We start from the raw sequence: 17,369 nt of genomic DNA on the forward strand, positions 1-17,369 counted from the left end.
GGACATTTCAATTGAACTAACGTGTAATGAGGGGGGGGGGGATTATACTCCCCAGCCAACACAAACCCCCAGCATGGAAAAGTTCCATATCCTTTCCCTATGACTCGTTGCTTTCATGGCGCATTCCTGGAAATTTCAATTGGACTAACGTGTACTTGGGGGGGGGGGGGTATTACACTCCCCAATACTAAACGTTCAAAGCTCAATTCAAATTTCCAGTATTTCACCACGTGAGCAATGAGGGTCATAGGGGAAGGGTTATCGATAGCGAAGTTTTTTCTTTGCTGGTAGTTTGTTTTCGCTGGGGGTATTATCCCTTCCCCTATGGCCCTCATTGCGTTCATGGCGCATTACTGGAAATTTCAATTGAACTGACGTGTACGGGGGGGGGGGGGGTATTATACTCCATCAGCATCAAAAACTACACAAGTTAGCACATAGCCATTTTATCCTACTCAATTTAAGGCACCCTGTATATAATATAATAACAAAATGTTTATTTTCAAAACCAATTAACGGCAAAAAAAGCGGAAAAATGCTAGTATAGTCACCACTTATTTTTTACGCATTTTTTAAGAATTAAACAAAAATTGTTCTATTGTTTGCGATTTGTCCGTCTGACCGTCTAAACCCACTTCTGCCGTTTTGAACTACTTCTAGGGGAATGGTCCTAGAGTCCTGGAATTTGTTGCAGTAGGTGGGTAAACACATGTTCTACCCTTCATGGTATTCTAATAAAAGCTCTTATCGAAATAAATTGATTTGCACAAACTCTTTTGTGATCATTCAAGTAGCATTCCTCCCTCTTTGTTGCACTAGGTTGCAGTAGGTAGCCTATACCTTGAAGGTGTGGCAGGCGGACATCAAATTACAGGGCGGGAGGGGGGGAGCGTGAATTATTTGGTTTGTACAAACTATAACTTTCCAGGGCGAGGGAAGGGGGTGGGGGTGTTAGATATTAATTTTATCTTTCACGGTATTCTAATTAAAGGTCTCAACGAAAGGCACCGTTTTCTACCAACCACTGCCCTTCTTTCTGTCCTCTTACCAAAAGACGGGTCTGGGAGGGGGGGGGGGGGAACAGGTTTTATCCTGCATGGTACTCTAATGAAAGGTCTCAAAAAAAGGAATTTCTTTCTACCACCCATAGTCCTCCTCCTCGACTCCTTATCGTGATCGGATATATTCCCTTATATCTCCAGAACGGATTGTCGGAAGAGGGCACTCATACAGGGCAATTGGGACGTTTGGATCAATTGGCGAGGTCAAAACTTTAAAAGCGAATATCTCGAAAACGGTTTGCCGGAGGAAAGTACAAATCTACATAATGGAATGTCGGAGGATTTTACTAAGCTATTTCGGTTTTAAAAAATACACAATTTACAATTTACTGTTAAATTTGTCAAATTCACGAAAGACAAACAACGGTTAATAAGATCACACCCCCGTTTCGCAGTTGGAATACCTTAAAATGCGCGTATTTGGCATTCTGGTCGCATTGACTTTTGCCGCCTTAACGGTTTTTTGGGGGAATAGCCCGAAAGCGTAATCAGAAAATTACGTATTTACTTGTTATATAACGTTGTGCTGCAATCATAAATTTATTCTCGATTTGTTGTTTCAGGTGCAATAAACGGACAACGATCGTGGAATAATAAAAGGCGATCCGTTACCGAGAAGTTAACTAAATAATAGACGGCGACAGATGGTATAAGCAAATTAGATTTTTCCGAACATCGCCTCGACATGTGTGCAATTGCGGAGTAACTGCGTAAAATTATCCATTCATCGGCTGTGCTAATTTGGAACGGGCGTTACGTTAATTGACTCGAACAATGTTAACGGTTTGACCTGATTGTGTCGATCAAGGATGGTCGTGTGCAATATGGAGATACCGCGTCCTCCGCCGCCGCCGCCGCCGCCGTTCGGATTTCAGCCCAAGTCGGAAGACGGCGGACCTTCGAGCTTTCGCCTGTTGGACAGTCAGGACGAGACGGGAAGTATCTACAGCGTGTACAAGCAGAAGATCGACTCGATGTTCGAGTCGGACTCGAGCTCGAACACGAAAAACAGCGTTCAGGCGAAGATCGAGAAGATGTTCAGCGATATCGCGTCCGACGGCGGAATTTCGAACAAGGAAATCGGCTGTCACGTGTTCTCCGTCGATTACGTGGGGTCGGTGGCGCTGCAGCAGAAGGTCGCCAGTCTGTCCGGTCTGCAGGATCCCTTGAAGGATCTTTATTTCACGTACAAATCCAGTACCAAGGTGAAGAAGCCGTTGACGAGCAGACTGGAGATCTCCACCGAAGGTCTGCGCATCCAATATGAGGGCGAAAAAGGTAAATTGTCGCGAAACTTTGGGTATCGACGTATATCTGTGGTATCACTAAGTAATATCTAATTGCAGGCGATTTGGAACGGCTGAACCCGTTCTCCACAATCGCCGTCTGGTCGGCGGTCAAATTCGTCCTGCAGGATCAGCACGGCGAGCGCGCTTCGTACGCGTTTCTCCCCCTGATCACCGATCCGGATAACATGGACAAGCAGATGCTGTTCCGGAAGCTGAACGGCGACGAGCGACGATGCGTCAAGACGGAGACGCACCAGCCGCTCGTCGCCATCGTCATGAAGAATCTCAGCGTCGAGCGGCAGCTCGAGTGCCACGCGTTTATATGTCAGACGTCGGAGGACGCGATCGTGATCGCCGCAACGCTTTACAAGTCGCTAATGACCCACATGAAGTACAAAGATAGGAAGCCGAAGAATAAGAACGGCATTACGTGCATGTCGGTTACGTCGAGCGTTTTTAATGACAGTTCCACCAATTACGCCCCAATTAGGCCGCCGAGGAAGAAGAGGAGCACGTCTTCGTCGGCGGGCAGCGAGAAAGAGGGGATAGACGTACGTATTCTTGTTATTATCGATCATTTTAGACGTTTGCTCATTAATGTCCCTTTTGTCAAATTGAGTTCCATCTTTAATAGCGACCCTGTATTTTGCACCGGAAGTACACACATTTTAACACACGAGACAATTTAAAATGTATCCAGTGTGATTACATAACGTGATAAATCTAATATATAAAACACATTTATTAACATATAGGATCACCAAGAATTTAAAGTGTGCCCAGTGCGATTTCGTCATCAAACATAGATACAGTCGTAAAGCCTATCAAAACCTACCAAGGATTTAAAATGTGACCGGTGTGATTTTGCCACCGAGTAAAAATTATACAGGGTCATTCTTGACGAGCGTCAGTTAGAAAGATATGGAAAACCTTTGAAAATGAAGATAAACTGATAAGTTCTTTAAGGGTTTTGGCACATGATTAATTGAACTAAAATATTTTCAAAATGGCGCCACTTCCGGAAATACCGGAAGTAGCCATCAACTTTGTTATTTTAAATAGGGATCCCCTATTTTTTCTACATTTTCGGATTCTACGTCGAATTTGGAGTACAACGATACCCATAGTTGACCCTTTAGTCCAAGGGCTTCGCCGATATTCAAGTTTTTATGTCAAAAATTGAATTTGCAGGGGTAATTTAAAACTTTATTATTCGAAAACGGTGAGAGATATTCCCACACAGTTTTCACTGATTTATTAAAGAAAGATCGAATTTTCTTCTGGTAACAGTCTAAGAAAGCGAGACTACGTCACTTTTTCAAAGCTCTCAACTTTTAAACTTTTAAATATCCGTAACTCCATTTTTTCGAATGGTACCCCCCATTGTGTTCTTCACCCTTGTTTTCCTTTTTCCTAGACCTTTAATTTGATACAAAATGTCAAAAGCTCCTTCAAACGGTTTCCGAGATATTCCATGTTTTAGTTACTTCTTGTGGCAAATTGATAAAAAAATTAAGTCGCTTGTTGTTATTCTTTTGTTTTTATTATGATAATGTTTAAACGTCAAATTTTTGCTGCTTGAACTTATACTTCTCGTCAATAATGGCTCGTTTGGGTTACACTAATGAAGATTTTTTGAATTTAATATTAATACACGGTGGATATAATCGAACAGCGGCCAGGACTTGCCGTCTTTTTTCCGAAAGATCCCTGACAAGGCGCAACCCACAGAGGCTATAATTCGCAAATTAATACAAAATTTCAGGAATAGGTACGTTTCAAACAAAAATACAAAAAAGGAAGCCTGTGGTAGACTCTGAAGAACAAAAAATAACTGTAAAATACGCCAGTACAGTTATTTTTTGACGTTTAAACATTATCATAATAAAAACAAAAGAATAACAACAAGCGACTTAATTTTTTTATCAATTTGCCACAAGAAGTAACTAAAACATGGAATATCTCGAAAACCGTTTGAAGGAGCTTTTGACATTTTGTATCAAATTAAAGGTCTGGGAAAAAGGAAAACAAGGGTGAAGAACAAAATGGGGGGTGTCATTTGAAAAAATGGAGTTATGGGTATTTAAAAGTTTAAAAGTTGAGTTGAAAAAGTGACGTAGTCTCAATTTCTTAGACTGTTACGTATACCATAAGAAAATTCGATCTTTCTTTAATAAATCAGTGCAAACGGTGTTGCAATATCTCTCACCGTTTTCGAATAATAAATTTTTAAAGTTACCCCTGCAAATTCAATATTTTACATAAAAAGTTGAATATCGGCGAAGCCCTTGGAGCAAAGGGTCAACTATGGGGTATCGTTGTACTCCAAATTCGACGTAGAATCCGAAAATGTAGAAAAAAATGGGGGGTCCCTATTTAAAATAACAAAGTTGATGGCTACTTCCGGTATTTCCGGAAGTGGTGCCATCTTGAAAATATTTTAGTTCAATTCATCATGTGCCAAAACCCTTAAAGAACTTATCAGTTTATCTTCATTTTCAAAGGTTTTCCATATCTTTCTAACTGACGCTCGTCAAGAATGACCCTGTATATATGGTAAAAATCCGATCACAAGAACATTAAGAAAATTAAATGCGCCTGGCGTGAACTGCAACACCGTACACTTGTGTGTCCTTCTGTATGTCTCTCACATATGCATAGATCCTGCCACAGATTTATGCAATATACAGGGTGTAGCACCTAAGATTCCTCGGAGTATAACTCATCTATCATAAAAGATACCGAAAAAAGTCTGAGGGCAAAATTGTACACAATTACCGCCGGCATGTTTCTATAATAATTTTGATCACCAGGGGCGTGCTGTATTCCAGTGGCGTATCAAACTTTAAATGGAACACTTCATATTTTTTACTGATTTGGAGAGTACGTAACATTTATACCCCTAACTTTAACGATTGTTTTTTAATCAGAGTTTCAAAAATGTTCCAAACACAAGCAGAACTGGTTGATATGGAGTATATTCTTGGAGACTGTTACCGGAATTGTTTATTGACGTCACAAGAGTACGCTGGGATAACAGTCTCCAAGAATAAACACCATATCAACCAGTTCTGCTTGTGTTTGAAACATTTTTGAAACTCTGATTAAAAAACAATCATACACTGCCGACACTGTACCGGGTGACCCAATAAGACCGTTCCTCGGCCATATCTCGGGAACCGTTCGTCGTATGACTTAGGGGTAAAAAATATTATTGAGTAAATCGGTCATGTAGAATCGCTGGAAAATATTTACAAGTTCAAAAAATGACCACTAGAGGTTGTAACTGCCATCTTAAATTTTAAAATTTCGCATAATAAACTAACCATTCTTTTTTCACATTTTTAAAGAGAACCAGTTTATCTATCTTTTTCGTAAAAACAAAAACTCAGTTATTTCAACAAAGATGATGTGGGGCGTTCAATTGTTTTTGCAATAACCTGCTTTAACTTAACCGTTTGACCGATTGTAACAAATTTGGTATCGTTAGGCAACAAGAATCTACCAAAATATAGTTAATTTAGTTGAATCCTTCTCCGCCAGGGGGCTAGTTTTGACAGTATGATCCAAAATCCTAAAAAAATCAAAAAAACCAAATGGAATAATATGACTTTTCTTTATGAAAAAGTAGCCAAATAACACCCAAAGAGGCCAGTGAAAACAGTTTTTCAAAATATCGTTCCTAACCTCAAATATTGGGAAAATGAGACTAATTAATAAAAATGCTTAAATTGTATCTTATTTGACGTATTTCCGGTATTTGTCGATGACGCGAAAGATTGTTTGGAAAAGGACCCTACACTTTTAGGTAGGCCTTGGAAAATTAAACAAATGAAACACGATGCATTATAAAATAATAACAGTCGTAATTTGTAAATTATTCTGCTGTGTTTACGCATTCAGAAAGTGCAGTTTTTTGAATTTGTAATGTTTTCTAAAATGCCGATTTCTAACCAAGATGCATTTAATATGCTGGCGGCGATGATTCGTGGTCGATTCGGATAACGCAAATAGAAGATGCGGGCAGCGATGGTCGCATTTTGAAAATACTCAAAAAATATCGCCAGGATCGCCCCTGTATAACTACTATTGCTGTTTTCAATACTCTAATTGCATTTCCCTCTCACTCTAACTCATTTTTCGTCTATCACACCAAAAATTCTTCTCTGTTTTTATTTCCCTGATTTGCTCTTCGTATTCTTTTTGTTTCTTCATATTTTTTACACTGCTTTTTGGACTTTTTCCTGTTCTCTTACCTCTTTCCTCCCCTTTTCATACCTTCTCCATTATTCCTCTATGTCTATTTCTTTCTTCCGTAAACTCTTTGTCCCCCCACTCCTTTTTTTTCTCTCCGCTCTCGCTCAGTTATTTATTTCTACATTTGCTTTTTTAATATTCTCTTTTATTCCACTCCTCCTCTGTACTCCCTCCTATTTTTTCTCTTCGTTCTTCTAGTCCCCCTCTACGTAGTTCCAATGTATCCCTTGTTCATAACTGTATATCTCCCTTCGTTTTCGCGTCTTTTTATTTCTTGGTCTTCTTAACTTCCCTTTTAGACTGAATTCGATTCTATCCTTGTTCCTCCCTTAAATTAATCTATTTTTTCCAGTCTTTTTTCGTTTACAAATTGTGTAATCATTTACCGACCTCCCTCTTCCTCCCATGAATGTGAATTGTTCGTCCCCATCCCCCTCCATATTTCCGTTTAAAATTCGCCAACCTCTCTTTTGTGATCATTCCAGTAGCATTCCTCCCTCTTTGTTGCACTAATTATCTCTTGATTGTCTACTTTGTGTACCTGTTCCTATCTCTACCATTCCTATTCTGGTATTAAAATCCCCCCCCCCCCAATATTAGCACTTCCTCCCCCCTTTCATCTACCAAATTCTCTATTTTATTTTTATGTTCTTCATTCCTTCTCTGTTGTTTATCGTTATCATTATCATTTTCTTTCCCTCCGTTTCCACTCGTGTGGCTTGTATTCCTTCCTCCTCTTTCGTTTCATTCCTCTATTCCCTTATCATTTCTAGCATTCGGAATCCTACTCTTTATTTTCTAATCCGCTACAATCCATAATATCATTTTCATGTTGCCCTTCTCCATTCTTATTTCGTTTTTCTCTTTTCTTCTGTTGTTTGGGTCTGTACCTCCTTCCCCCTCTCTTTCTTACTGTATCTTCTCATTTGCTGTTAGTTTCTTCCTCCAAACCCTGCCCGTTCCCTTCCCCTTCTTTTCCTCTCTGTTCTCATTAATCCTTTTTGTTTGGTACTACATCTGTATTCTTCATCTTTCACTATTAGTTTCCTATATCCTCATCCTCTTTCGCTTTCTCTTTGCCCTTCTTTCTTCATAATGTCAACTTATCATCTATATATTTCGCCCCCTTTAATTTACCCTTCGTCCACATAACCTCTCTCTTCTTTTCCCATGTTAGTTCCGCGATTTCGCCTCTTTTACATTCGGCTGTACCTCTCGCATTCCCATTTGCCAACTCTACTCCCTCTATCGCTATTCTTTTTTTCTTCTTTCTTTTCTCACATTTTCTTCTTCGAATGAGTTATTCTTTCTATAAGTTCTTCTTTTTCCTTATCCTATTGACCTTTCCTTTCATTTCCTAGCTCCTTATTTTCTGCATCATCTTCTCTTACATTTTATCTATTTGCTCCTTTGTCACATTGGCCGCTATTCTTATTTCCACCTTTACTCCCTCCATCAATTTCTCTATCGTTTTTTCCATATTTCTCTCTTCCCCCTCCCCTCTCAATTCGCTCTCTTCCCTTCTTCTAGCTGTCTCTCCCTTCTCTGCCAACATCTTTACCGGATACCGTCAACAGATACGTCTCGCATGCACCTTTCATTTTTCCCTTGTGACTACCCTCTTTCGTTCGTTCTCGAACTTTGGGCAGGTACTACAGAAACACTTTGTCAACACCCGTCATTTTTCCATTGTGATTACCCTTTTGCAGAATTTCCGTTTTCGAGATCCGTTGGCAGTATCCATTCGGAAAAGTACAAAAGTGTTACACCCATAATTTGCTACTAATTTTCCATGTGCAGCCAAATTGTCAGGAATTTGGAGCCAAAGTTCGTGTTTGTGTTATTTAAAGTACAGGAATGACCATTGTCTACCATTGCCCAGATTCGTTTCGCCCATATTGATGAGATCTCCTGATCGAATTTGTCAGCTTTTCTTAATCCAAGGTGCGTCGTGATTGATTAATAAATTAATTCCTCATAGATAAGAGTATATGAACTTCGGCGCGCTCAGAGCTCGTAATACACACGTGGAATGTTTTATTTCGCGCGGAGACAACTTTTTAATTTTTTGTTTGCGCGATCGCAACACCAAATTAATTTAATGTCGCAAAATTCACACGTATGGCGCTCTCCCGAAAATGCAATAACGGTATTCTTCCGCAACTAAAATTCTCGCCAAAAAGTCCTCTTACTCCAAAGCGAGTATTGCTCGATCACGCTACTTATATTTTTGACGTTAATCGCACGATCTAATTTTCGTAACCGCAAATCGAGCGGACTAATTCCTGCTTCTATCGATCCCTTTCTCCGTTTACTTCGCTAATTATACCGAGCCCAAAACGGAACCAACGGAATTTCAGCGACCAACGTCCCCTCTAAACCAATAGCAGACTCGCATTTTTTAAAAAACTTTTTTGTTCCCAATGAGAATAATAGTTGTGAATAATGTGTTATTTCTATTCATATGTTTATCCGAATTTTGTTTTTGAGTTAGGTATATTAGATTAGGGGTACAAAACAATGTACCCGCTTTTGATTCAGATATGTACGAAAATTGTGTTTCATCAAACGAAATTTTTCTTCTTCAGGCCTCGGACACGCAACTGCTACTAAGTCGAAGCAAGCCGACGCCAAAGAAGAGCGTAAAAACTCGACGGGCTCCGAAGGCGCCCGACCCTCCCCGCCAGGACCTGGACGCGATCGCGACCTACGAGGAGGCCAAGGACATCAACCCCGCAATACTGACCGAAAAGTGGAACACGCTTATGAGCGCGCACCAAAAGCAGATCACGGCCGAAATCAAGCAGGTGATCAGCGAGGGGAATCACCGCGGCTTCCAGAAGATCCAAAGTCAGACCAAGGACGCGAGCAAAGACGCGGCCGGCGATATACTGACCAAGGTTACCATTCCTCGGTCCGGTAGCTTTCTGAACGCCGGCGGATTGACGCGCTATAAATCGAAGATCTCGAGGTGAGCTCGTCTACAGTGCTTTGTTGGCGTGTGATGACCGAGTTTCTTTACAGGATCAACGGGCAGGCGGCGGGAGGATCTCCGCTAGGTTTCAACGAGCTGTTCAACGAGTTCAGGATACAGGAGGGTCTGCATTCGGTCGACGATATTTTGGGTGTCATCATTGATCCAGAGGGCATGTCGTTTAATGACCTCAAGCCGATTTACAAGGAGTTTCTATTGAAGCTCTCGCTGACGCTGACCAAAGACGAGTTGTACCAACGCTCGAAGGCGATCATGCGCAAGCAGAAGAAGAGAATCTTAAGGGGGGTGGGGGTACAAGCACGGCGAAAAAGTCGCGTTGGTACGCGCAAGTTCAAAACGTTAAAGAGAATCTTTCGGTTGAGAAGCAAGGTCGGTAGTAGGAAAATGAAGCACAAAACTAAGGTGCCAGAGCCGCCTCATAGTAAAAAGCTCTTGGAGAGCAGTATAAGCACCTCGTCCTATGACACGAAGCACTTTAGGCCGAAAGCTTCCAACGGCCGAAAGCAGGGTCGCAAACGGTCGGACAAAAAGCAGAAGGATCGCGTCAGTACGTCGGAGGAGAGCGACTTCTTTTCCTTGCAGAGAGCGAACAGCAAGGGTCAATTTCAGAACCGAAACTCGTCGAGTGGTTACGTGTCGTGCTCCGAGTGCAGCTACGATAGTGACACCTGCACGTGCGTCAGTGCGGATAAGTGCTACTGCTCGCTGGGACACAAAAACGTCAGCAAAAAGCAGCGCAAGTGCAAGCTGAAGTCACCGGAAAAGTGCTACTGCAGCGCTGACGCGATGTCGGCGTGCGAGTGCGACACCGACAGTTGCACCGATAGCAACAAGTGCTACTGTCAAAAGGGCCAGGGGTTCGCGATTGTTAAGCACCTGAAGGTGAGCGGAGTGATGGCGGAGAGGCGCACCAGGCGCAAGCTTTGCAAGAATAATTCCAACACGAAGAGCACCAGGAGCGTCGAATACATGCATAACCCTACCGAAAAGTATTACGAAACCTTGAGGTCCAAGGAATTTCAGGCGCTCGCTAAGCGTATGGCGCATTCGGTTCGTAGCTTCGATAACTTGGCCGTCGGTTACGAATCGTGCACGATTTCCAATCGTAATATCACTAATATGGAACATGGTAAATCAGTGAGCGAGAGTGGTCGTCCACGAGTGTACAACCACGCGTCCATTAGGTCAGTCAACAGTTCCTGCAGGTTCACTGAAAGACGGAGTGATGGTAAGTTCTTTTCTCTTTTATTCTCTTTGTTATGTTGATTTAATTTTTAATCCTCGGCGTAATTGAGCCTGCATTAGGTTTTTTCTCCGCGGAATAAACGGTTAACTAAATCATACAGGGCAATACGTACTAAATAATCTCAATCAAAGTTAAAACGTCAAATCGTCATAACGTCAGAAGGCAGATAAGTCAAAATGTCAAATAACAAATGAATTTGTCACCAAAAAAGCTTTAAAACGTCAAAACATCCAGATAAATAAGCATCAATATGGCAAAACAGAGAACGTGAAATGGTCAAAAATGCGAATATTAAATGAAAAATACGGCAAAACGTTAATTATTCAAATCGTAAAAACGACTAGAATATCATACTGTCAAAATGTCTTGTTAAATTTTGATAAATGCCAAAACGTCAAAATTTGAAAACGTAAAACTGTCAAAACGTCAAGCGTCAAAAGGTAAAAACGCTTAAAACCTGCAAAAAACAAAATGAAATGTCAAATTGTCAAAAAATAAAAACGTGAAAGTCAAAATGTAATAATGTCAAAATCTTAAAATTTCAATCTAAATTTTATATGTAATGAGAAGACAAAAGGTCAAAACGGAAACATCGAGCTCGTAAAGGCGTGGTAACGTTGATTCATCAAAAGGTCAATCGGGTCAAACATAAAGAAAGTTAAAAATCCATAGCTCAATATGTCAAAATTACAAAATGTCAATGTGTCAAAATTTGAAAATTTCGAAATATTAAAATTCCAAGATTGTTCAATTTGAAATTTGTCAACACGACATAATAAAAAATATTAAAATGGTCGTAACGTCAAAATGTCAAAACTCGTAGCGTCGAACGTCAAAAACTTAAAATGTCAATTTATCATAAATGGCGAAATGTCTAAACGTCAAAAGTTTCATCTTCACAACGCCAACACCAAAACGAAAAAAACGTCAGTATGGCAAAACGGCAAACCTGTAAAGGTGAAAAGTTTAACAGGTCAAAACACCAAAATGTCAGAATGTGGCAAAATCATTTCAAATGGTCAATACTTGACTGTGACAGATTATAATGTCGTAATGTCAAAATTTGAAAATGCTTAAGCGTCAAATTATCACAACGTCAAAATGCAAACATGCCAAAATATCATATCAAAATTTCATGACAAATGTCACAATGTCTCAATGTCAAAATTCCAAACAATCAAAATGTCACACTGCCATAGTGTCAAAGTGCCATAAAGTTGTTGCGCCAGCGTGTCATAGTGTTACGGTGTCATGGTGTCATCTCGCCACAGCACCGTAATGTCGTACCGTCTTTGCGTCATAGCGCCTTAGCTTCATATTACCCTTTGCCATGATGCTATAGTGCCATTGTGCCGTACAGTTATAGTGCCATATAGTGTCTTAGTTCAATTGTATTTTATTTTATTTTAATTTATCTTATTTTGCCTTTATTTTTGAGTGGGCGAGGTTTCAACCAAGTCATAGTCATAGTGTCATAGCGTCATAGGGCCACAGTGCCGTCGTGTCATGATTCCATAATGTCCATAATGTCACAGTGGCATAGATCATAGTGTCACATTACAATGTCATGGCATGATGTCTTAATTCTATAATGTCAAAAATTGCAAAAATTTTAAAAACTGTCAAAATTATAATACTGCAAAACGTCATAATATAAAACTTCAAAATAACACATGTTATAACTAATAGATATCAAAAGGTAAAGGGTCGAAATTTCAAAATATAGAATTGTCAGGGTGCAGAAATGCCAAAACTCGTCGATAGCTCAAGACGTCAAAATGTTTGAGCGTCAAGTCGTCAAAACACTAAAGAATCGACAAGACAAAGTGTCAAATGTCTAAATTGATGATATCAAAATGTTATTATGGGCCAAACAATTAAAATGTCAAAACGTCATGACAGTAAAACGTCAGAATGACAAAATTTCAAGTTGGCAAAACGGAAAAAGTGAAAAGCTCATAATGGCAAAATGTTAACAATTCGAAACGCCTAAAGGTTAGATTATCAATGCGTCAAAATCTCAGTTCAGAAGACCATCATGCCAAAATATCAAAACGTAAACACTTCAAATTATCAAACCGCCAAATCGTTGGTCATAGCGTCAAAACGTAAACGTAGATATGTCGAAAGGTCAAAACGTAAAAACGTCAAAACTTCGAGATGTCAGATTGGCAAAAATGTCAACACTTTATAGGTCCGAATGTCATCATTCCAGAATCCAGGTCGTCAAAATATCAAAACGTCAAAAAACAAACATGGCTAAATATCATCATATTAAATTTCATAATGCCAGAATATCTTCATGCCAAATGTCACAATCTCAGAACATCGTAATGTTAGAATGTCAAAATATCTATATGTCAAAATGTCAAAATGCCAAATATCTCTCAAGTCATAATGTAATAATGTTATAATGACATAATGCCATAAAGTCACGTTATACTTCCATAGTGTCTTTGTGTCATAGTGTCAAAGTAAATATAAAATCCACCATCCACCATGTGACCGAAACCGCGAATTAGTTATCCATCTAGAGAGGTCCTAAAGGAATCCCCACGGGATTCTGGAGAAGTTAGGGAATAGAGTACAGATTCGGTTTAGGCGAACGCATTAGAAAGTGGTTTCAATAAGATGACACTTTTTCGGTGACTATTCGGACAGTAAAAACTTTTCACTTCACATTTTTTTGGGGTGTCAAATTACACTTAAAAGGTCAATTACCTCAATTGATGTGGTGTTAAATTACATGTTTAAGGGCATATAAGGTATTTAGGCCCATGGTGTTAAATTATATTTTCAAGGTCATCCCAGCTCAATGGCTCCAATTGTGTTGTTAAATAACATTTTCAAGGTCAACTAAGGTCAGTGACCTCAATTGTGGGGAGAGAATTCATTTTCAATATAATCCAAGGTCAATGGCCACATTTTTGTGTTGATTTACTTTCAAGGTCATAGAAGGTCAATGCCAATTACATTCTCGAGGTAATCCAAGATTAATGAACCCATTTTGCGGTATCAAATAGCATTTTCAAAAGCATACGAAGTCAATGGTCCCGTGTTTTGCGGTGTCAAATTACATGTTAGAGGTTATCAAAAGTCAAAGACCTCTATGTGATGTCAATGAACTCATTTTTGCCGTGTCAAATTATATTATCAAGGTCATCTGAGGCCAATAGTCTCATTTTTGTCTCAAAGTCGGCGAAAGTCATCACAGATTCAGTATTCGAGATTCGGAATTCGATATTCAAAATTCAAAATTCAAAAAAATTCACAATTCGAAGTTAAAAGCTCAAGATTCAAGACTCAAGATTAAAAATCGAAAATCAAAAATCAAAAATCGAAAATCAAAATTCAAAATCTAAATTTAGTGAGATTTTGAAGAGACTTGGAAGAGATATTGAAGAGATTTTGAAGAAATTTTGAAAAGATTTTGAAGCGATTTTGAAGTACAATACCAAATTCAAAGTTTTCAAAATTCAAAATTGAAAATTCAAAATTCAAAGTTCAACGTTTAAAGTTCAAAGCTCAAGATTCAAGACTCAAGACCCAAGATTCAAGATTAAAAATCGAAATTCAAAAATCGAAAATCAAAAATCAAAAATCAACAAATTCAAAATCTAAAATTCAAAATTTTGAAAAGATTAGAGATTGAGATTCAAGATAGATTCAATATTCAAGATTGGAAATTCAGGATTCGATATTCAAAATTTAAAATTCAAAATTCGAAATTCAAGGTTCAAGGTTCAAGATTCGAGATTGAGATTCAAGATAGATTCAATATTCGAGATTGGAGATTCGGGATTCGAAATTCAAAATTAGTTTTCAAAATTCAAAATTCAAAACTTAAAATTCAAATCTAAATTCAAAATTCAAAATTCGAAATTCGAAATTCAAAATTCAAAATGCAAAATTCAAAACTTAAAATTCAAATCAAAATTCAAAATTCAAAACTTAAAATTCAAATTAACATTAAAAATTCAAAGCTCAGTGCGCAAAGTTCAAAGCTCAAGATTTTGAAGATATTTTGAGGAGATTTTGAAGAAACTTTGAAGAGATTTTGAAGGGCTTTTCAGGAAGTATTAAAGAGATTTTGAAGAGACTTTGAAGAGATCTTGAAGAAAATTTGAATAGTTTTTGAAAAGATTTTTAAGAGATTTTGAAGAGATGTGAAGCGATTTTGATAAGATTTGGAAGAGATTATGAAGACAAATGATTTTCCGATCATATTTTCCGATTACTCCACTCCTACGTAGTAGAAAACCGAATCCCTTCAGTTAGAAGTAGGTAAACAACACCGATTTTAATCAAAGTTCAAAGTTCAAAATTCAAAATTCGAAATTCGAAATTCAAGATTCAAGATTCGAGATTTAGATCCAAGATAGATTCAATATACGTGATTGGAGATTCAGGATTCGATATTCCAAATTTAAAATTCAAAGTTCAAAATTTAAAATTCAAAATCCGAAAATTCGAAATTCAAGGTTCAAGATTAAAGATTCGAGATAGATTCAATATTCAAAATTCGAAATTCAAAATTCAAAGTTCAACGTTTAAAGTTCAAAGCTCAAGATTCAAGACTCAAGACCCAAGATTCAAGATTAAAAATCGAAATTCAAAAATCGAAAATTAAAAATCAAAAATCAACAATAAAAATTCAAAATTTTGAAAAGATTCGAGATTGAGATTCAAGATAGTTGGATTAGAGATTGGAGATTCGGGATTCGATATTCAAAATTTAAAATTTAAAGTTCAACGGGCCACTAACGTAGTTAATAAATCCAATTTTATAGCCTCCAAAATGAGAGAAATGATTTATATGATTTATATGTACTTGCCAAAATTATTATCTTAATTTGTTTATATTTTTCCAATCAGTGTTTAATGCACCTCTTCTTTTCAAGGCAAATCGTTCGCCTCAATGTCGGCAGGCGCGTACACCGAGGCGCTCGCCGTGAAGAAGGCGGCCGAGATCGCGGCGCTATTCGCCGACATCAAGCTGAGCCAGACGACCGACATCGGTCACCTCGTCCCGCCCCCGTACGAGAACGACGTCGAGAAGATCAAGCTGAAGAGCTTCATACACGGCAAGCGGCTCGATCAGGGTCGCATGTCGAAAAACAACTCCCTGTATAGTTCCTCGAAGATGTACAGCGCGCGAAACGGGCTATACACGATACAGAGCCAATCGGACGAGTCGCGTCGGTCGAGCGTCGGCGAAATCGGCAAAATGGAATTTCGACGCAAGATCGACGGCGAACTCAATCCAGTTAGTTCGAATATAGAAAATTCGTTAGGTTATCTGCCATAAATTTACTCCCCCTCCCGGCTATTTAGTGTAAGATGACAAGTGCAATATGTCAAAAGGGTTTACGTCATTATAAATGGTGTCGTGTGCAATATAAGTAAGTGTGTGCAATAAATTCTTTTTACGAGTATTGCCTTTTTATTCACTTTCCCGCACATTTACTAATTAAATTCGAGGAGTGGATACCTATCAACCCTTCGCAAAATTGAATTAAATTGTACGTTGATAGTAATTACGAAATCAATTTAGAAAGCTATTACATTACAATCGCCATGGCGCTGGGTTAATGTAATTTGATATTGTTCTATTTGCGAGCTTTCCGATGTGCAACGTTATGGAAACGATATAATACGCTGCGTAGTATTGGTTTTCCCAGTTGTAGGAATACCAAATATCCACCGTAACGAAACGGAGCCAACCCCTCGCCAACTCGTTGAACTTGAGATCTAATTATCCACTTCGGCGTACCAATTTTTTGTGATGAAATCGTTACATTTTGAACGGTTTCGGGTTTCGCGACTTGATTTGAATAAAAACCGTAAATTTACTGAAGAAGTTAATTTTGTTGTCACCAAAGTAATATCCAATTAGAAGGCAAATTGGAATTGCTGGGAAAAGTGATTATAGAATTGTCGGTACGATGAAACTAAGATTTGATTTTGTTATAGTACAACGGGTCGAGTTAATTGTTTTTTAGCGCATTTCCACAAAAATAAAAAAAAAATGCGCTATTGTGGCCACTTTGTCCGTCCGTCCGTCCGTCCGTCCGTCCGGCTGTCCGTCCGTCCGTTCGTCCGTCCGCTCGTTTTGCGACGCTACTAGTTCTTTATCTTAAGAGCTATTGTTCTACTTTTTTCGCTATTTGGTTCGTTATGGTGTCGAGTCTTGTACCAAGAAAGGAATTTTTTCTGTACCGCTTACAAAAAAAGTTATTGTAAAAAAAACAAAAAACCGTTTTTTACATGTTCCATAATTTTACACCTTTGCCGTTTATTAACGATCCTAGAGATCGTTTATAATTTTGCATTGCTATCTGTCGTCTGCCTGTTGGTCTGTCCGTCTGTTCCTTTGTCTGTCTGTCAATCTATCTCTCCGTGTGAACGATAACTTTGTTTAGAAATGTTCGATCGCTTTTACATCTCCGTTAGTTATGAACTGAATTGCATGAAATTCAATATGGGCATAGTGTTTTGCTGGTTCAAAATCGTGTTATTGT

The 17,369-nt window shown here is 38.7% G+C and overlaps 1 protein-coding gene across 1 annotated transcript; it reads left to right on the forward strand.

The window, feature by feature from the left end:
- The first annotated feature begins 1,627 nt into the window (after positions 1-1,627).
- Positions 1,628-16,256, forward strand: LOC116160863. Its single transcript, XM_031473998.1, has 5 exons — positions 1,628-2,339; positions 2,408-2,901; positions 9,196-9,578; positions 9,632-10,830; positions 15,750-16,256. Exons 1-5 carry the CDS (start codon positions 1,871-1,873, stop codon positions 16,154-16,156), a joined length of 2,952 nt encoding a protein of 983 aa, XP_031329858.1. The 5' UTR covers positions 1,628-1,870; the 3' UTR covers positions 16,157-16,256.
- The last annotated feature ends 1,113 nt before the right edge of the window (positions 16,257-17,369 follow it).

Source organism: Photinus pyralis, unplaced genomic scaffold, assembly GCF_008802855.1.
Source record: "Photinus pyralis isolate 1611_PpyrPB1 unplaced genomic scaffold, Ppyr1.3 Ppyr1.4_LG10, whole genome shotgun sequence".
Classification (NCBI taxonomy): domain Eukaryota; kingdom Metazoa; phylum Arthropoda; class Insecta; order Coleoptera; family Lampyridae; genus Photinus; species Photinus pyralis.